The following is a 21315-nucleotide window of genomic DNA, read 5'->3' as shown; positions in this document are numbered from 1 at the left end:
AAGTTGCTGTTAGGTGTTCCACAATGGGATGTATATTTTCTGAAAGTTCATGCATGGTAGTTGCATACATTATTTAGAGCCTCTAATATAAAGGATAACTTCCATATTCCATATTTTCCTGCAAAAATACATAGGCTGCACTTTATAGTAAATCTTGTGAAGTACTTTGAGATGTCCGCCTGACGTGAAAGGCGAGAACGTGCGAGTCAAATGGATTCCGGGAGTTCCAGAAAGTGGAGGAAGATACGCTGAAAGCCTGACCGCCATTGATGGGGTGGGGGACATGAAGTGGACCAGTGCCTGCTGAGCAGTTGGTAAGGAGGTCGCAGAGGTAGGGTGGGAGCAAGAGTATGGAGAGATTTAGATTCGGATGAAGATCTTGAACTCAAACCACGAGGGGATAGGGAGCCAACAGAGCTGGTCAAGGATGGGGGTAATAGGCTCACAGAGCTAAGTGCGGGACAGGACGTGAACTGCAGATTTCTGAATAACCTGTAGATTGTGGAAGGAAGAGACAGGTAGACCTGCTAATATAAGACACAATATCAAATACAAGTTTTTTTTAATATTATGTACGGGNAAAAAAATTGTCCGCAAAACATACAGTCAATCCACTTTACAATATATTCTGTGAAGTGCTTTGAGATGTCTCAACGATGATATAAGGCACTATATCAAATGCAAGGATCATTATTAATATATTTGACAATTCAACACAAGTGAGCATACTCTGTGTCACTTTAAAATATATAACATAGAGAAACAAGCCATAATTTCACTGAAGATTAATTGAATTATTGAATAATAATCAATAAGAACCAAATTCATTGAGGTTCATTTCTCAGTGCAGAAACCATTCAATTAATTTAACCACAAACATTTTAAACACAAAGCACAGTGGATACCGAGGCAAAATACCGAGGCAAAATACAGTGGATATCTTTTAGCTGTTTAAACTCCAGCAGTTCCCCAGTTGACTCTTACCAACCTGCATTTAATAAATTCCCGGATTAGATGTGCAGGGTCTTTACGCAGGCATTTGTTACAAAGGGGTTAGAATATAAGAGTAGGGAAGTCTTGCTGCAACTGTATAGGGGTCTGGTGAGACCGCACCTAGATTATTGTGTGCAGTTTTAGTCTCCTTATTTAAGAAAGGATGTACTCGCCTTGGAGGGGGTACAACGTAGATTCACTAGGTTGGTACCAGGGATGAGGGGGATGAGTTATGAGGATAGGTTGAGCAATTTAGGCCTATATTCTCTAGAATATAGAAGCATGAGAGGTGATCTTTTAGAAACCTATAAGATTATTAAGGGGCATGACAGAATAGACCGTGGGAGACTTTTTCCCCTGGTTGGAGAAACTATAACCAGGGGTCACAGTCTTAAAATTTGGGGTAAGCCCTTTCGCACTGAGTTGAGGAAAAACTTCTTCACTCAGAGGGTAGTGAATTTATGGAATTCTCTACCCCAAAGAGCTGTAGATGCTCAGTCCTTGAACATATTCAAGACTGAGATTGATAGATTTCTTGTGGATTAAGGGATATGGGGATAAGGCAGGAAGGTGGAGTTAGAATAGATCAGCCATGATCTTATTGAATGGTGGGGCAGGCTAGATGGGCCGAGGCAAAGGGAAATTTCCATGCATATGTGGAACTTTAAGTAGTTTGTTTTAAATGCTTTCAAGCATGGTGAAGGGTATCAGCATGTATCAAACAGTCGGCTGACCAAAAATAAATAAATGTCTTGTATGATAGAGAAGAAGCTCAATATTTTGCCTCGGTATTTACTGAGGAAGAGGATGGTGGTGAGAGTAATAATAATCCTTACATTTGGTACAGTGCCTTTCACATCGGGTGGACGTCTCAAAGCACTTCACACGATATAACAACAACAACTTGCATCTGTATAGCGCCCTCCACGCCGTGCGGCGTCTCAGAGCGCTTGACTATGGCAGAGCCCAAGGCCGAGCCGGGGGGGGGGAAGGTGACCATAGGCACTGTCGAAGAGGAAGGCCTTCGGGCGCGACCTGAAGATGGGGAAGGAGGGGGCGAAGCGAAGGGTTTGAGGCAGGGAGTGCAAAAGTTAGAGTTCCAGAGTTTTCAAAGATATACTGGAAAGTGTCATGACTGTGTCTTGTAAGGGAACATGGAAACAAATTTGTACAAAGCAATGAAGCGCCATGGAGTGAATGACCAAATCTAATTGAGTGATTGTCAGCCAGGACACCAGAAGAAACTCTTTTCAAGTAGTGCCAGGGATATATAACGTCTACCTGAACGGGAGACGGGACCTTGAGTTAATGTCTCATCCGCAGAACAGCAGACAATGCAGCACAAACGTTGTTCAGAAGGGGGAAAGAGGAAGAGCTGGGGAACCATAGGCTGGTGAGTCTCACGCCAATGGCAGGTAAGCTGTTTGAGGACATTGTTGCTGAATATGTAGAGATTATGGAGCTGATACCCAGCATGGTTTGCAAAGGGAAGTTTGTGTCTGATTGATTTCTCGGGGGGGTGTGTGTGTAGGAGATGGATTAAAAGAAATAAGTAACCCTTGCATTTGGTGTAGCTCCAAAAACATTACAATCGTTCCAACTTCTCTTGTGTGCTTCTTGTAGCAAAACCCAGCAGCAAGTTTGCACACACGATGAGGAATATTGTCAAGTCAGGATGCTGGGAGAAACCCCCTTCTCTTTTCCAGTATAACCTTAGTAGGATCCTCTTTGTTTGAAGCACAGCACCTATGAAAATTAACGCTCCCAGAACTGCAATAGAGTGTCCGCCCTGCGTTGGTCAAAAACCTAGAACCTTCTGACCTAGAGGCAAGAGTGCTACCAATCTGACATCTGCTGGAGAGCTCGTCGGGGAAGGGTTGGTTTCCTTGTTGTTGGCAGAGTTTGAAGGTGAACGGGGTACACATCTATCAACTGGTGACAGGTGCTTTTATAAAGCCTGACCCACTGGCATGTAAATGTTACCCACAAGATGTTAGGGAAAAGGCTGTGTCAGGGGGAGGCTGTTTTTACTGCATTATAAATATTGTCAGCTGCTGGAGGTTTTGCAGTATCATGTAGCTCATTAAAAGACAATCAGTTTAATTTCACAGAAACTTCCTAAAAAGTCAGTATCATGGAGACCTGGAGCTGTGGAGCTGCAGCTCAGAAGAGAGATACTGCTAAAGCTGTAAATGTCTTAAAGGATTTTTTTTTTACGTGACTAGTATAACGTCTCGACCAGTGAATCCAGATCAGACATGTGCTTCCTGAGTTGTGGCTGGAGCTCCCATTCCTGGGTGACCAGCTGTTGGCTCCAGTGAGGAATTACAAAGGGCTGAGTGTTGGCCATTTAAACTTTAAACCCTTTTTAGTGCAGCTGTTTTTTCAGCACTCAGCAGCCATGCAGCATGTTTCAAACCATTAACCCAGATGAACGGGACCTTTAAACGTGCTGGATGTGATTTCTTGGAGCTGTTGATTTCATGTCCTTCAGATGGGAGCCGCCATCGCCAAACTCCTTCTCCCAACTCTCAGCAGCCTGGTCTTCCTGCCGACCATCACCATCGCGGCCCGGCGGGGCTTCCACATGGAGGCCATGGTCTACTTCTTCACCATGTTCTTCATAGCGGTGAGAAACGACTGGGACATCACACAACATTTCAGAGCTTTCCCTCCAGGAGATAGATACTCAGAGGTGGAGACAAACACAGAGCGGAGACAGACACGGAGGTGGAGACAGAAAACCAAAGAATCAGTGAGACAGACACACAGAGTGATAATAATAATAATCCTTACATTTGATAGAGCACTTTTCATATCGAGAGGATTGTAAAATGGAGTGACTGTGTATTCTTAAGTGAACGCGGCAGCCAATTTGCCAACAACAATGTCTCACAAACATTCAGGAAGTGAACAATCAATTTTTGTATTGGGGGATTTTCAGCCGGGATACCGGAAGAAATGCACACAATGATAGAGACAGACACATATGGTGATAAAGACTAAGATGCTTAAGGTGGTAGAGACAGACGCATAAGGTAATAGAGACAGACGCATAAGGTAATAGAGACAGACGCATAAGGTAATAGAGACAGACGCATAAGGTAATAGAGACAGACGCATAAGGTAATAGAGACAGACGCATAAGGTAATAGAGACAGACGCATAAGGTAATAGAGACAGACGCATAAGGTAATAGAGACAGACGCATAAGGTAATACAGACAGACGCATAAGGTGATTGAGACAGACGCATAAGGTGATAAGAGACTGACACATATGTTGATAGAGGCAGACTCTGATGGGATGTTGGAGACAGACTTTACTTAGTTATAAAGTCGATGCTCGGATGAGTTGGCTATCAGATTGTCAGTGGGAGAGATGGTGTTTCTGACTTTGTGTCTCTGCTAAAACCGAGCTGTGTTTTGTGTTTCAGTTTTTCCATGCATGTGAGGGACCGGGGTTCTCCGTGCTCTGTATCATGAGATACGAGATCCTGGAATATTTCAGCGTTTACGGCACTGCCCTGTCCATGTGGGTCACCTTAATAGGTAAGTACCCGAGGTCCTGGCACATAATAGTGATGGAACTGAGTGCCTGGGTGATTGCATACACAGTCTGAGCTACGGGAATTAATGTGCTGTTTTCCAATCAGCTTTAGCAGAATTTGAGGAGCCCAGACGGTCAACGCTGGTTATGTTTGGAATTCTGACACTGAATGTGCGGATTTATCAAAACCGATGGGGCTACGGAGTTTACTCGGGTCCGATTGGAACAGCTGTCTTCATGATCACAGTGAAGTTTGTACGTGATTTTATCTATGTCGTGTGTGTGTGTATCAAGTCTCTCATCTTCAGATTCCTGCACATGCAAGATGTGATCAAAGAATACAGTACAGAATAGCTGCTCTGTGTCTGACTCTGTCTCAATCTCTGTGTTTATCTCTATGCATCTCTTACTATGTCTATGTTGTTTGAGATCAGGACACTGGACTCATTTAAAAAAAACAGCTTAATGCTACAATGGGTACAATAGTAGATATTCTGTGAGGATGAGATCAAATGGACCAAAAGGCCTTCTTCATCCAAACCTCTCATGTGATCTTCATCTTGTGTGTGTATCTACGTATCTGTGTGTATATATCTGTGTTTATGTAGGTGTGTACATCTTTTTGTGTGTGTACCTCTAAGTATGTCTGTCTGTGTCTGTACTTAATCTCTGTATCTGCATCTCTGTTTCTCAGAAAACTGGGAAACAAAACTCAACAAGCCATGTTCTCAGCCCTATTTGGGTCTGCCATCCTCCTGGGTTCTAGAATGGTGTATTTTTACAGTCTGTTCCAACATCCCACGCAAACCATTATCTCTCCAGCCCTCTTCCCCAATCCAAATACACACCTCCTCTGGACCTTCCCTCCCCACACTCTGCACAGTGACTTCTTGCCCAACTCAGTGGGGGAATGTGAACAATAACCACGTGCTGCCACGTGGTGGCGCACTGTCATTTTCTAGACTGAGCTCAAAGTCTCGACATGGGGCTTGAACCCAAAACCTTTTGACTCCGAGGAATAAGGAAACTTGCCTACGGTTTCGCCCCTCCTGGGGATTGAACCCGGGTCCCCTCGCTTGCGAGGTGCTATCACTCACTGAGCCGCCGACAGCGTCACTCACACTTCACAATGAAAACAACCTGCTTTTCTTGGAGGTTGGCCACACCGAGTGGAACTCACGAGCGGCAGACGCAAAGGAGACACTGCTCGAAGCTTCCACATCCTAACGCTTGTCTGCCAGCGGAAAGTAGATCAGATGAAATAAGGTTTTCAATGACGTGGAGAAAACAAGGGGGATTCGAAATTCCACCTAGTCTTAGCCTGTGAGACTGTTTTCATTTACAGATTAAAATTCAGTCCTAATTTGGTTGCTGGTAATTCTTTAAGAACTCCAGCACAACAGTTTCCAAATTCAGCCGGGATTTTCCACAAATTTGCATTTTAGACAGACAAAATGACCCTGCAGGCTAATACCGAGTGTAATTTCAGACCTTCTACTTCAATCGTGCAGTTAGGCTCGAAAGGCAGCACTCTCGCTTCGGAGTCAAGGTTGTGGGTTCAAGTCCCACATTGGGACTTTGAGCTCATAGTCTAGGCTGGCAGCGCTGCAATGTCAGAGGTGCTGTCCTTCGGATAAAATGTTAAACTGAGATGCCGTCCAGCTCTTCAGGTGGATTTTAATGACCACATGGCACGATTTGAAAGGAGAAGGGAGTTTCTCTCTCCCAGTGTCCTGGCCAACCACCCCCCGGGTAAAATTGGTCACTCAATCCATGGCTGTTTGTGGGACATTGCTAGGCACACACTGGCAATTGAGTTTGCCGACAAAATACACGTAGTCACTATACTCTACAGTCAAGTCCTGTGAAGCGCTCTGAGGTATCTCGATCACATGATGATAAAATTTGCTATATAAAAATGCAAGGATTATTTCAACATTAATCTACAAAATCATCTCTTGTTTTTTAGCTAAAGAAGATGAAAGAAAAGAGAGGGCTGTACCCGGATAAGAGTGTGTACACACAGCAGATTGGACCTGGCTGCTGCTTTGGGGCGCTGGCTCTAATGCTGCGTTTCTTCTTCCAGGTACGTCTCACCCTATTCCCACCACTCCACTCCCGGTAAAACATAGCATCAGATTTCCCTCTGTGCACACAGCGGTACACAAGTGTCCACATACAGCATCACGCAGACGCCTCCTCATCCCTGCCCTCCTCTAATAATAATAATAATCCTATCATCTGATATAGCGGCTGATCACGTCTCAAAGCGCTTCACAGAATATATTGTAAAGTGGATTGACTTGTATTTTGTGGGCAAATGACCAGTTTGATTTGGAGCATTGATGGCCAGGACGTTAACAATTAAATTAACCGTCACAACAAGAAGGAATTAGCAAAGGTTGTCGGTGACATAATTAAGAGCAGGCGAGCATCGCTGACAGACGGGTAGTGCTACAGCGGGCCGTGACTGAGTTGCCAGCGCAGACACTCGCTCTTTGCTTTGCAGGAATGGGATTACAGCTACGTGCACAGCTTCTACCACTGCAGCCTGGCCGCCTCCTTCATCCTGCTGCTGCCGAAAACTAACTCCCAGGGCACAGGCGGAGGCAACCCGATGAAGCTCAGCTGCTGCACCCTCTGCTGCTGCGCCTGAACGCTTTGGCTGCGGCTTTCCCCGCGTCAGCATCGCGTGGTGTTCTACAGCTGCGTCAGCCGCGTGACCATTCCTCCGCGCAGCACGAACAATCCTTACGTTTGGTATCCTGCGCTTTTCAAAGCTCTCTCAGAGCTGTGTATTTGTAGGCGAACGCGGCAGCCAGTTTGCGTACAGCGTTGCCCCACAATCAGCCGTGAAATGAACGGGAGAGAGAGAAACTTGCTTCTCTTTTTGAGCAGCGCAACGGGATGCTTAACGTCCACTTGAACATCCGAAGGCTGGCATCTTCAATGGTGCAACATCCTTCCCCGCCCCCCCCCCACTACTACCACCACCACCAGGGATGCATTGTAGCGTCAACCTAGGCTGTGTATGTTATATAGTGCCCCTCATGCTGGGAAGCGCTCTGGGACGCTATATAAATGCAAGGTGTTCAAAGTCCTGACGTTGGGTTTGAATACACAATCGTCTGTCTCGGAGGCGAAAGTGCTACCCACTGTGCCAGGCACCATGACGCAGTTGGGGTCTAATTTCCGATATTCACAAACTCGGCAAACCCGCCACCGGTTAAGGCGGCGAAATTCCAAGCAGGCAAATGTGGGCATTGAGCGCCGTGGGCGACGAGCAAATCCCAGGCCACTGGCTCCACTAGGTCCTGCGTCAGCGGCGTTTACAGTCCCCTCGGTATTTCAAGCGCTCCGGGACCCTACCCCACGCAAAAGGCGCTATTTAAATCCAAGTTGTTGTTGTGGTTGTATTCTCACCATTCGGTGTGTAACAGACAGAGCAGGCATTCCGTCAACTGTATAATATACTGAGTGACATGTTGTGATGATTTCCAGATTATAATATTGTTGTGGTCCCAAGTGTATAAAGTGAGAAGTTTTCCCTAAATCTGTGGTTCCTGTCTTAAGTGTACAGTGGAGGTGTGACCGCACCCCTGGCTAATGCAACTCTTCCCCCAGCACCGCATCGGAGTATCAGACTAGACCATATGACCCCAAGTCCCAAATGTGGGATTTGAACCCACAACCTTCCCGCCCACAGCGGCAGGATTTCTACCGACTGAGCCAGACTGACACGAAACACTGGTAAATCACAGGGAAGACGGAGAGGTGCGGAGCTCGGCATCAGGCGGAGGGTGATTGGAGCACAAGGTGGGAAACGTAGCAATAAAAATAACAGGACATGAAGTACACTTAAAGCTAGTTTATTAGCACAGGTTTGGTAACAGCCTCATAAACACAGAGCAGCCGTGGCAGCAGTGCTTCGAGCTGTGACTTGCAGAGGGAGACAACTACAAGCAGAAGTCTGATAGGTTGAGTGGTCTGTTTCTGTGCGGGGACATTCAGTGACTCTATGCCTGGACCCCCGAGGTGGAGCCAGGTTTCTGCAGACCCCTGAACCCCAGCGGGTCACTCCTGCTCCTCTATCCTCCCTTAAACTTAACACGTTCACCTGAGACACAAAGCCAGCCCCAAAGCTCGGGTGCAAACCCTTCACTGTCCAGCGCCTTGAGACGTCCTTCCGACATGAGATGGGCTGTATAAATGCAATGTGCGCTGACACTTGGGACGAAATCAAGAACCAACACGGTAAAGATTCCAGTCGCTGATCAGCAACACGCGTTTAACTATCTCCCAGGGACCTGCGACTGTTATTCCCGGTCCCATAGCGGAGAGAATTGCAGACGGGCGGCGTTTCAACGTCTCAGTTACAGGCCGGTGGTTCTGCCTGCTGGAAACCGGCCAGTAAGTGGCCCTGCTGCTCCTGCAATCTGGTGACTCTCTTCTCCAGCGAACTCAGAGCTTCCTCTTGTTTCCTAAAGACTTGAAGGACCTCTGGAACAACAGGCAGAGAGACCAGGGGTGGCCACGGCAGGGGTAGTATGTGCAGCGGGGAGTGGTGCAGGGGAATGGCACGTGGAGTGGGGAGAAGTGCAGGGGAATGGAGTATTCAGTGGGGAGCAATTGCTTGGAGACATACAAAAGGAGCTACACTGGATATTTAATCCGAAGCCATAAACGCAGGTATTTTCAACAGGTGAGTGGAATACAGTCGAATAAGGCGGGTTGTCATTTTATAGACCCCAGCGCTTATCTTATAACAGGGCTCTACTGTAGTCCTCAATAATAATAATAATCCTTGCATTTGATATAGCGCCCTATCACGTCTTCAAGATGTCTCAAAGCGTTTCACAGAATACATTCCAAATGGAATTGATTGTATATTTTGCGGGCGCAACGAGGCAGCCCATTGCGCACAGCAGTGTCCCACAAACGGACAGCAGCGGGTCGAGTGACCAAATTATTATTTTTTCTGTTTGTTTTTTTTCCCCAAGATTTGTTTTAAGATTTAAACCTTTCGCAAAGAAACCGGTGATTCTCCCGAACTGGTCGCTCAGAAATAGTCGAAACGCCGGACGTTCAGCACCACAACAACAACAACCTGCAGATGTACGGCACCCTCCGCGAGGAGGGTTGGCGTCCCAGAGCGCTCAAACACTACCGACCTCTCAGTTCCTGCAGCGTGTTGTGGGTGAGTTGGGTCTGGGCTCGGGCCAGCTGCTCTATGCGTCGCTGGGCTTGGGAAGCTCGCTCCAGGGCTGCGCCTGTAACCCGACTCTCCTGCTCCACACAGCTCTCCGCCACTGACATTGCTCCACTTCTGTTTCTCCTCCTCTGTGAAACCACAAGTTTGGCTGAAAAGTTATTCTGTGCAACTTTCCCTTTTCCAAAGCAACAAATCAAACGATTAGGAGAATTGAGGCCAGAATTCCACCTGGTCTTAGCCCGTAAGACCACATTATTATTATTATTAATAATAACAATCTTTGCATTTGTTGCAGTATCTGTAACATCAAAACACTTGCCCCATTCCCGGATGCTGTGAAGTGTAGTGACTGTTTAATTGTAGACAAACTCGACAGTCAATTTGCGCACACACACAAATAGAAGCAAGTGACCAATTTATGTGGGAGATCATTTATGATGACTTTTCTGCCATAATTTTAAGATTCTGCTACAGTCTTAGCAGCACAAATTCCAGTACAGAGGTGTATGGCTGGGTAATAGTAATAATAATAATCCCTGCATTTGATATAGCGCCTTATCACAATCCTGAGACGTCTCGAAGGACTTCACAGAATATATTGTAAAGTGGATTGACTGTAATTTGTGGGTAGAACGCGGCAGCCAATAGCGCATAGCTGTGTCCCACAAATATTCGTGAATTGATTGACCAAATTATTATATATTTTTTAAGAGATTATTACCCCAAAAAGCGATCCACCAATTGACTAACACCTGGGTTCCTACTTACTACTAGGTAAACAGAGGCCTAAGGTTTCGCCCCGTTTAAAAAGTACCAATCCATCAATGCTAACTACTCCAACCTCACTTCCCTGCTCTTTCCCAGTACCTTCTTAACACCCTTCCTCGGAATCCCAGCCATAATATAAACCATTACAAAACAGACTGCAATAGACAGAAGGCCTGGCCTGCCATTCAGCAAAGTCTCAAAGTGGTTTCCTAATTAAATGAGTGCAATCGCTTTGTGCCAGTGATATGTCAGAGGCTCCTGTGTGTGCAGCCTTCACTCCAGCCTTTAATAGATGCTCCTGACAGGTATGTGTAGCACTCCCACTGTGCGGAGCGGCAGCCTTGGTCAGACAGGAGGCTGTCCAACTTGTGTGAAGGTATCGAGTGGCACCTAACCATCTGGAGGACATTCCGAATGGACTCGCTTCCAAGACGCTACAGACGTTGTAACCGTGGAATCCGCACAATAATAAATCCCTTAAAACAAATCCGGGAATGGGGCCAAGCATTCCTACAGAGAACTGTGATGCAAAAGGCTGCTTAGAAAGAGCTCCGGGACAGGAAGTGCAGGAATCCAGAGGGTGTGGTGCTGGACTAATCTCCACCGGTGATTGCAGTTACCTGGGCAGCGAGGGGAGTTACCTGGGCAGTGGCTGTAGTTACCTGGGCAGTGAGGGGAGTTACCTGGACATTATGTTGCAGTGCTTGGTGTAGGCTGAGCAGGTGAGTGTGGAGCTGGGACAGCTGTAGTCGCTGGGAGGTGTGGCACTCAGTCTCTCGCTCCACCTCCGCCACCAGCGTCTCAACCTCAGCAACGTCCTGCAGTCTGATCTCTAGCAATTCCTCCTCCTGTTAACAAAATAAAAGCAATCAAGTAAGTATTGAGTTAGGTGTAGATTACAACAACAAATTACATTTGTATGGAGCCTTTCACCTCGGAAGGACATCCCGAGGTGCTGGACAGTCAGAGATTTGGACTCGAGCAGGGGACTGGGTTCAGGGGGCGGATGGAGGGTAGGGAGAGTAGGGGACTCTTCCAGCACTCTACAGCTGACGATTCTCGCTTGGGTCCTGTAGCGTAGTAGTTAACATGCTCGCCTCACAAGCCAGAGGACCCAAGTTCGATTCCCCGGCAGGTCAAAACCTTTGGCAAGTTTCCTCACTCCACACGTTTCTGTTTACCGAGCGGTAAGTAGGAACCCAATTGTTAAGTCAATTGGTGGATCGCTTTCCGGGGGATTATAATTCCTTCAAAAAAAAAATCACTATCCACAACTGTTTGTGAGACATTGCTTCGCGCAATTATTGACTGCCACGTTTTGCCCACAAAATATACAGTCGATTAATTTTACATTATATTCTGTGAAGCATTTTGAGACATCCGAAGAACATGACAAGGTGCTATATCAAATGCAAGGATTATTATTTATTATTACACCATGTGCTCTCTTGAGTGCAAAATTAAGGCACTCGACAGCTAACGACTAACTTACACGCCTGGCTCTCTTCTGAGAAACCGCTAGCAGTGGTGCGATGTGCTCCAGTGTGGTTTGTACACGTTGTAGCTCGCTCCTCACAGTCGCTGTCTGTGTTTCCATGTCTCGCCTCGCTGATACAACACCTTGAGCTGCAAGCCTGCAAAATCAAGATTTTTTTCTGGTTAGCCGGGTGTCTGATACCTGCAATCACCAAATAATCCTTGCGCTACATCAAATGCAAGGATTATTATTATTATTACGATTATCATTAAAACTAAGCAGCCTTTAGGATCGATCAATGTAGTGCTCAGTCTGGTGCAAACACAGGGCAAGAACCTCCACCCCTACAGACACAGACACACACACACGTCTGCTATGATGGATGACGCACTCTGTTGTACCTGATATTATAATACTGACCGGACAAGAAGAAAAATACGATATTCTTCTTCCTTTCTGCTCATTATTTAATATCAAAAAATGCATCAATTGCCACATTCTGGAGCCGGCTGGGCTCTGCTCCACATAGTTAGGGGCTTGTTTTACTAGTGGGCTGCGGTCGGTTTGCTCAAAAGAATTCATTGTGCTACCGCAAAGCATTGTGCAGACTGGCAGGAGATGTAATACTCGCCGCGCGCGAGCTTACGTTTCTGGAGAAGCTTCCAAGCAAAGCAGCGGCACGTCACCCGCTCACCGCAGCCACAGGCCAGGAGGTGACGCAGAGCGACTCGGTGTCGCTCCCCGTTAAGTTTATCCATGGCCCGGAGACCAAGGGCCTCGCAGTGTTGTGTGTAAGTTAATATTTGCTCTGCAAATGATACCAGAGAGGACCCGCGTTCAATTCCCGGGGTGGGGGGGGGCAAAACGTTAGGCACTGTTTACCTAGCAGTAAGTTAGTTGTTAAGTCGCTTTCCGGGTGTAATAATCCCTCCAAAAAAAAATCTGTCCACTCAATGCTGACTGTTTGTGGGACACTGTTGTGCACCTTTGGCTGCTGCGTTTCACCCACAAAATACACAGTCACTCCACTTTACAATAGATTCCGTGAAGCGCTTTGGGAAGTCTCAACGACGTGATAAGGCGCAATATCAAATGCACGGATGAAATAACTGCTCTTCAAATGATACTACACTTTACAAGGAGACGCAGCTTGCTGCACGGCCCCTGCCCATTCACGGTGGGTTTGGCTGAGGGGCAGGCTCTGTGGTTTGGCTGCACAGGGGTCATTTTAAGCAGCATCTGGGGAACGTAATTCGACCCGAGAGAGAGAGAGAGAGAGAGAGCGAGACGCCAAACATCAGAATGAAATGGACTCTGGGCGGCAGTGGGCACCTCTCTGTGTGTATGTCTGCTCGCTGAATTAAGCTCTTTGAGACTTCCTCTCGACCCGAAAGGTCCTGTATAAAGCATATTGTAGAATTCCTTCAGAATCGGGGTGTACGAAAAAAAATGCGGGTTTTGGTTGACACCTTGAAATCTCTCCCCCTCCCTCCTCCCTCTCCCCACCGCACCCACCCACCCACCCACCCACCGTACATCCCCCTCCCCAGCCAGCGTCTGCGTCCCTCACACCCACTTCCTCACTGCTCCAGCCGGCGAACTGCTTTCCTGTGAGGTTCACTCAATCCTGACATGACCTGCGAGGTGCACAAGAGAAAACACAGCGCACCGCAGTCACAGGGGCAGCAATTCTCTAGCAGGTGGTGGTGGGGTGGAGGGGCTCGGGATGCTTTAATGGGGTGGGGGGGGTTCAGGATTTCAGAGGGATATGGTCAACACAGACCTGTCCGATGCAGGCTCCCCAGGGCTCCCAATAACATGTATGAATGGCGGGTCATTCGGGGCAGGGATTCTTCCCACTCAGCTCCTGCTAACCCTGCAAGCCAAAGCCATAGCGGGTAGGGTGGTCCTACCTGGACGAGCAGCAGGAAAGTGTCCCAGACAGTGCTCTCAATGGCAAGCTATGCGTTTTCAGCTGGTTGGACTCCACCGGTTACCCCACACACTCTGGGGGCCCCAAGCCTTGACCCCCTACCATCCTGTGCCTAATACTTTCTGGAATCGAGTAAACCGGGTGCATCCCTCTAGGGAGAGAGTGCGCATTCCATTCCAGACACAGGGAAATTTCCACGTGCAGGTGGCAAACATACGTGGTGCTCTCAGTCTGGTTTGGAGATTCTTAAGCCGAGTGATGGGTTTCCTCATGTGTCACACACCCAGCCAGTAATGTAAGGATCATAAGGGAGAAATTCCAGCTGGATATAGATTTAAGGCCTCTGAGTGTCTGGAATTTGACAAATTATTGAATTCAGTGCTGGCGACGAAGAACTTATAACAACTTACAGAAAAACAGCTTTAAAATTATGACTGATATCTGAGAATTTGTCAAATTCTGGACACACTGAAATGTCGCATAAATCAACGAAAGATTTTCCTCTCTTCCTTACCCATTGTGGCACATTTCTGAGCGCTCGCTTCGTAAGCGAGAAGACCCAGCTTCGATTCCCAGACAGGGCGAAACCTTAGGCAAGTTTCCTTACTACTTGCCTCTGTTTACGTAGCAGTAAGTAGGAACTCGGTTGTTAGGTCAATTGGCGGATTGCTTTCCAGAGGTAATAACGTCTCTAAAAAAAAATTGGGGTCACTCAATCCATGACTGATTGCGGGACACTGCTGTGCACAATTGGCTGCCGCGTTTTGCCCAGTCACTACACTTGATTCCACGAAGCACTGGGATAGGTTTTGCTATTATTATTACTTGTAAGTGTGCTGTGCTGCTGTTAGTGCGTGGTCACATTGCCGGGCAGAGTTCTAACCCACAACTGTCAACAGCGAGGAGAGAGAGAGAGGGTGGAGGAGAGAGAGGGAGCGAAGGAAAGAGAGAGAGAGAGAGAGAGGGCGGAATGAGTTGCCAGGGGTTGCTGTTGGAGCAGAGCTAATTGGGGCAATTAAAAGGAATGAGAGAGGCATACAGGGGGAAGGGGATATGTGCGGACGGGGAAAGAGCAGAGAGTTAGGATCAGGGTAACGCTGGCTGACACCTCATGTCCCCCTCTCTGACTTACAAAGCCTGTGTGGATCTGTGCAGGGAGCTCTGTGCCACCTGACGCCCAGCCTCAGCCTCTGTCCTGGCCACTGTCACATCACCATCACTGGCACTCATTGCCGTCAGCTCATCCACGACTTCCAGAATGTTCTGCAGAGCTGCTGGGGGACTGGACGTTGTGTCCTGCAAGAGACTTAGATGACAAACGTATGACAGCTCCACACTGAGCCCAGCTAACCCCAACCACACACCCTGGGCTCTCTGTGATCTGGTATACCTGGGCCCTGGGATCTCCAGGTTCATCTTCCCCCTACTCATGGCTCTGGCTTATGTTGCTGCGTTGAGTGTCAGCGCCCCCCCACCCCTCCTTTCCCTCCCCCCAGCGCTCGCCTGCTGAACATATTGAACCCCAACCACCTCTCGTCTAGTGTCTCGCAAGACCTTGAGCAACAACAATTTACATTTACACAGCGCCTTTCACGTCAGGAGCACATCTCAAGGCACTGGATAGTGATGGGTTTGCACCCGAGCTGCAGGTTGGGATCAGAAAGGGGAGGAGGGTGGGGGGGGCTACGGTTGGAGGGAGAGTGACTGAAGGCACGGTCGAACAGGGAGTTCTTGAGGTGGGTCTTAAAGGAGGCAAAGGAGGAGGCGAGGCTGAGAGACTGTTTGATGGAGTTGTAGAAGGTGGATGTTGAAAGGCTGAATGCCTGACTGCTGATGGTGGAGCAGGTCAGTGCCCGCCAAGCGGAGAGAGCAGAGAGGTCTAATCCTGCGCCTCTCACCGGTGCAGCGACTCAGTCCCTTGCAGCACTGAGTCCGCCCTGCGCTGCTTCTGCTGCAGCTGCTCCAGGTGTGCAACCAGCTCCCGTCTCGTCTTCTCTGTCAGGGCACCCAGAGCGCCCACAGCCCGCCCCGACTCCTCACTCTGCTCCTGAGAATGCCGCAGGTGCAACCGGGTTTCCTGCAAATAATAATAATAATAATCCTTGCATTTATATAATCCTCTGCGCCTTATCATATCACTAAGGGGTAGGTGCTGGAACCCTCTTGATAGAACGTAAATGATATCAGACGAACTGTGAGGAACTCTTATGTACGACAGGACGCTTAGAAAACAGCAACAGCATGGGTGTACATAATCCTCTTCGCGCAGGATAGCGCCTGGGAGCGCTGAGACATCTCATGGGGAGCCTTATAGAGCTTTACGAGACGTGAGATGAGAGAGAGAGAGAGAAAGCGAACGCAGAACATTACTTCCAGACACACCTGAACGTGGTGTAAATCCTCCAACACTCGGCTCAGGTTGTTGGTGGTGTCGAGGACGGCCGTGCGAACCTGGCTGTCTGCCAAGGCCCGAGCGAGGGTCAATTGTGGATCTGCCCCTTTAAGAGGCTCAGGTCCGGCTGGAGTTGCGCCAGCCGGGTGTCCAGCTGGGCGGCTTGTCTCTGTAACGTCCTTGCGGCTTCGCTGGAGGTCCAACCGTCCGCCTCCTGCCGCAGGGAGCGAAGGGCGCTCAGGCTGCGAGCGGCGGCGTCTCTCAGCGTCCGGCTCTCTGCAGCCAGCGCGTGTGAGCGGGCCGCTGCGGAGCGCGAGCGAGAGAGGTGCAGGCGGGTCTGCTGCGCGGTGGCGTTGGCCTGGCTGCGGAGGTGCCGCACAGCGCCGAGGAACCCGTCGATGGTCCCACGCAGCCCAGAGAGGTCGCTTGAGCCGAGGCTGGAAATTGGGTCCAACCGCAGCAGCTGCCGCAGGGTCTCGTTCTGCGACGACAGCTCTCGCCGGCTCTCCTCCAGCAGCCCGGAGCACCTGCTGATACCTGCGGAGAGCTGAGGCACAGGAGACGTTAAATTGACTCGCTGTGCTGTCGTCAACCCTTGCCCTGGAGCACCGCGGAGCCGTTTGGTTCAGGAACCGAACCGGAGACCGTCACGGAGGGTGGGCTCGATTCTGACATCTTGTGGTCAGGCAGGTCACCACTGAGCCAGCTCAACTCCCACGTGACCCCTTCACCGTCCCCCACCGCCCCACACCCCCCCCCAAGGAAGATTTAATTTTGACCCTTACCCACAGCCCCCACCTACAGTGTTACTGCGCGAGCTGAACCCGAGCCGGTGGGGGTTGGGGTGGCGGTGGGGGTGGAAAGGAGGGGGGGAAGCTGGCGGGAGGTGATACCCACTTTGCTCAGAGATACATCCATCGCTGTGAAGGCTGAACTTGCCAACAGCTCTTTGCCCAGGCTCTGCCTGGCACGTTCCCACTCGCTCACCACCGATCTCACTTCCAGCGAGAGATTCTGCGTAAGAGAAAAGTAACAAAGCTACAAACACACCCCCTCCCCACCACCCGTCTCCGGTCACACTTTATTTTTCACCACGCCCGCGACCTTACATTTGAGACAGCGCCTTTCACATCGGAAGGATGTCCCCGAGCGCTTCACAGGATGGGACCGAGGTGGAGGGGTAGAGGAAGAGTGTTCCGGGGAGTAATGGGTGAAAGTGCGGCCACTGATGGTGGAACGGAGGGCGCGAACGAGGGACAAGCGGGAGGCCAGATTCAGACGAGCGGAGACAGTGGGTAGTGGGTCGGGGAGTGAACAGATCAGAGTGGTAGGGAGGTGCCAGGGGGCCGGGAAAGACGTGGTGGGGAGGGGAAGACACCGTGGGGTGTGAGCGGGCATGCGTACCTGTGGGTTATTCTCACTGTAAATTAGCGCCTCAGACTGCAGTGTGCCTGACAGCCGCAACAACTCAGAGCCCAGGTCCCGGAGCGTGTGGTTCCACTGAACAAAACACTCAGGACACGGGTGACAACGGGGGAAATCCTCTGGGAAACAAGGAATAAAACAGTCAGGATTCCTGGGCGTGGAAACACTTTACGTCTGTCGGTAACTCTCAACCTGGTCAACAATGGTGCTACGAGTACTGTAATACCCCTTAAACTGAGTAACGTCACTCCGCCCCAGCCCACCACCAACCCCCCCCAGCCCACCACCACCACCACCCCCGAGGTCTGTCGCTCCCCCCACCCCCTCCGGTGCGGTCGCTTACCCTGGGTGCCGAAGGGCTGACACCGGTCACAGTGCTGCCCTACCACATCTGGAAGGCAGTGACACTGGCCAGTGTGAAGGTCGCAGGTCACAGCTCGGGCTCTCGTGCCCCGCACGTCACACTCACACGCTGAGAGATAGATCACAACACAAGCCGGTCAGTCACGAACCTGGCCTGAGGCATGGGGTGGGGTGGAGGGGGTTGGGGGGAGGGATGCAACGATTGTCCTGTGGGAGGAAGATTCTGCGAGTGCTAAAGCATCGTGTGGTGTGTGTCTATCTATGTCTGTATGTGTCCGTCTATGTGTGTGTCTGTGTATATTTGTGTGTGTGTGTGAATGTGTGTCTGTATCTGTGTGTACGTGTGTGTGAGTGAGTGACTGTGTATATATGTGTGCGTGTGTGATTGGTGAGGTGGGGGGGGGGGTGATGTGGTGGGGGGGTTGGGTTTTTCTGCGTTGTGGAGTGGGGCTGATGTCGGAGACATACCTGTGCACCTCTGCAGCGAATCCCAGTAGAAGCCGTCCTCACAGTCCTCACAGTGCTGACCCACAGTGTGAGCCAGGCACTCGCACTGGCCTGTCACCTGGAACCACAAGACACCACTGACCTCAGCCTCCTTCCGAAGACACCCGTCCTACTGGAGACACTGACCTGACACACACTACAGCACCATTACAGTCAGACTCTCACCCCCAAAACATGACAGTCAGAACTACACCCAACCACTACAGGCAGATTGTCATCGCAGCTGTCAGGGGTTGAGTGGTCACCAAAAGCTCTCTCACAGCTCCTTCACTTTAGGATAAGGTCTCTGCCAGCATCAGAGTCCAGAGTGTGCAGTCCTAATGGCTAGGGTGGTCCTAGATGGTCAAATAAGAGGAAAGCTTGCCAGACCATGTGGTTTTAGCTGCTTAGATTCCAGCAATTACCCTAACGCACACTCTGGGCTCCCCAAGCCTTGGCTCTTGCCAACCTGAGCTGAATACACTCCCGGATTAGGTAAACAGGATGAGTCCCTCCAGGGAGAGAGCGAGAGAGTGCACACTCCATTCCAACAATCTATCCCTGGGATTTCCACGTGGAGGTGGGATGCATGGAATTCTCCGTGTGGTTTGGATATTCTTAAGCTTGGTGATAGGGTTCCACATGTGTCAGACACCCGGCTAAACCCCTCCAAAGGAAACCCGCCAGGTACTCACAGGGTGACAGGCAGAGGAGGCTGACCCTGGCTGGTGACAGGCACAGGGCTGACATCCCAGGAACTGGCTGCTGTGAAAGCCCCAGAAGCTGGCACTCCGGCATCCGCTGCACTTGGGCCCCGCCACGTTGCGGAGACAAGGACACGTTCCCGACTGCCTGTCACACCACCCTGCGCTGCCTGATGGCTCACAGTCACACGCTGCCGGAGAGATGCACAGGAATCATTACTTGCGGCCGCAGGCACTCGACATCCTAGCAGTTCCCGCTTCCTTCATCCTTTCTCTCCCTTTATCCTAAACTGGCTTTGGTGAGAAACATCAGTCTGGCCTGAGAGCAGCCTGCACACAACCAGGAGACCCTCCCCTCACCTCTCTCGTCACCATTCTCCCCCATTCCCCCTCTCTCTCTCCCCATTCCTTCTCTCGTTCCCCCATTCCTTCTTTCGTTACCCCATTCCTGCCCTCTTTCCCCCATTCCCTCTCCCCCATTCCCTCTCTCTCCCCATTCCCTCCCTCCTTCCCTCCCTACTTCCATCCCCCTCTCTTTCTCTCTCTCTCTCTCTCTCTCCCCCCCTCATCCCCTCCCTCCCTTCCCCATTTCCTCACTGAGCCCTGTGCCAGCTCAGTGGTCTGCACCTCACAGTCACAGGGAGACATTTCACTTCCATTCACAGCACTGCGGTTGGATTCAGACACAGTGATAGGGTTGAGGCTAGTGTTAGATTTTAACTTTGCGGACGGATAGGCATTAGACACATCTCGTGTTCCTGGTCCCTCCGGGTTCTGAAGTTTGATCAAATTTCCCCGGGGTTGGGAATGTATTGCCTTACTCGAAATGTTGAACAAGAATTTTAGACGTTAGGTTTTAAATCCCATTTGAGTGTGGGATTCTCTTCTTGGTTTTGTCGGGGTTTATTAATTGCATATGGCAAAATACTGCAATGGCTGGAAATCTGAAACAAAAACAGAAGTCGCTGGGAACACTCAGCAGGTCAGACATCTATGGAAAGAGGAAAGTGAGTTAATATTTCAGGTCGATGACCTTTTGTCAGAACGTTCAATGACTTGAAACTTATTAATTTCATATTTAATCCTTTCTTGGGGCCGTGGGTACAGGGATCTAAATTGCAGGCTGGTGTTTTGGTGAAGGCAAGCCCCAAGCTGTGCATTTCATTTTTTTAGGATTAGGGTTTAGGGGTCGGGATAGTTTGTGTTAAAGGATTCAGGGTCTAAGCTGCAGACTGAGGATTTGGTTAAGGTTAGTGTTAGGGTTGGGTCAGGGTTAGTGACTGGGTCGAGGTTAGTATCACTCTATGTAACTCTGTCTCTTGGATTGGTTAGGGTTAACGTCAGGTTTGGTGTTAGAGTAGGAGTCCTGGTTTGGATCAGAGTTTTGGATTAGATTCAGAAGCAGATTTGGAGTTGGGATCGGGTTTAGGGTTAGTGTTAGGGTCAGAGTCCTGGGACTGGGGCCCAACCCACTCTTGTAATTTATTGAGCTCTTCCAGTCGGATTCAGCTTAAGAGCCTGACCTGTATTTTTGCCCAACGCATACCTGTGCAGTTACTGCCCAGTCCTGGGGTGACCTGCCCGAAGTATCCCTCCTTACACTGCTCACAGTGAAAGCCAGAGGTGTCCTGGGCACAATGGGTGCAGAGTCCTGTCGTTCTGTCGCACAGAGCAGGGCTGTTGGTGCACCGACATCGCCTGCAGGCTCCCCCTTCAATCTGAGAGAAAACAACAACGACAACGTGCACTTAGATAGCGCCCTCCCACTCAGGGTTAGCATCTCAGAGCGCTTGGTCTGAGAAAAGATAACATAACGCACAGCGTTCAGCACCAGCTTATCGTCTAAACCATCAGAGACAGGATTAAAGACGAGGGAAAGATGGAGAGAAGGGGAGTGGGAGGGGGAGAGAGAGAGAGGGAGGGGGGAGTTAGGGAGAGAGGGAAAGGAGTGAGAGACAGATTGAGAGAGAGGAGAGAGGGAAAGCAGAGAGAGAGAGGAGTGAGGGAGAACGAG

At 49.7% G+C, this 21315-nt stretch overlaps 2 protein-coding genes across 2 annotated transcripts; one reads left to right on the top strand and one right to left on the bottom strand.

Moving 5' to 3' along the window:
- Window positions 1-3449: 3449 nt before the first annotated feature.
- Window positions 3450-8075, top strand: mymk (myomaker, myoblast fusion factor). Its single transcript, XM_007900175.2, has 5 exons — window positions 3450-3622; window positions 4429-4543; window positions 4648-4796; window positions 6511-6627; window positions 7051-8075. Exons 1-5 carry the CDS (start codon window positions 3488-3490, stop codon window positions 7195-7197), a joined length of 663 nt encoding a protein of 220 aa, XP_007898366.1. The 5' UTR covers window positions 3450-3487; the 3' UTR covers window positions 7198-8075.
- Window positions 8076-8478: 403 nt separating this feature from the next.
- On the bottom strand, window positions 8479-16374 carry LOC103183090 (polyamine-modulated factor 1-binding protein 1-like). The gene is made up of 7 exons (XM_007900360.2): window positions 16314-16374; window positions 15830-16008; window positions 15064-15237; window positions 12014-12155; window positions 11205-11369; window positions 9713-9881; window positions 8479-9041 (listed from the first exon to the last, which is right to left on the bottom strand). The coding sequence occupies exons 3-7, from the start codon at window positions 15159-15161 to the stop codon at window positions 8911-8913; spliced, it is 705 nt and encodes a 234-aa protein (XP_007898551.2). The 5' UTR covers window positions 15162-15237; window positions 15830-16008; window positions 16314-16374; the 3' UTR covers window positions 8479-8910.
- Window positions 16375-21315: the final 4941 nt, after the last annotated feature.

Source organism: Callorhinchus milii, unplaced genomic scaffold (assembly GCF_018977255.1).
Source record: "Callorhinchus milii isolate IMCB2004 unplaced genomic scaffold, IMCB_Cmil_1.0 Scaffold8, whole genome shotgun sequence".
Classification (NCBI taxonomy): Eukaryota; Metazoa; Chordata; class Chondrichthyes; order Chimaeriformes; family Callorhinchidae; genus Callorhinchus; species Callorhinchus milii.
The sequence above is the reverse complement of the archived record's forward strand: the minus strand, read 5'-3'. Positions and strand labels throughout refer to the sequence as shown.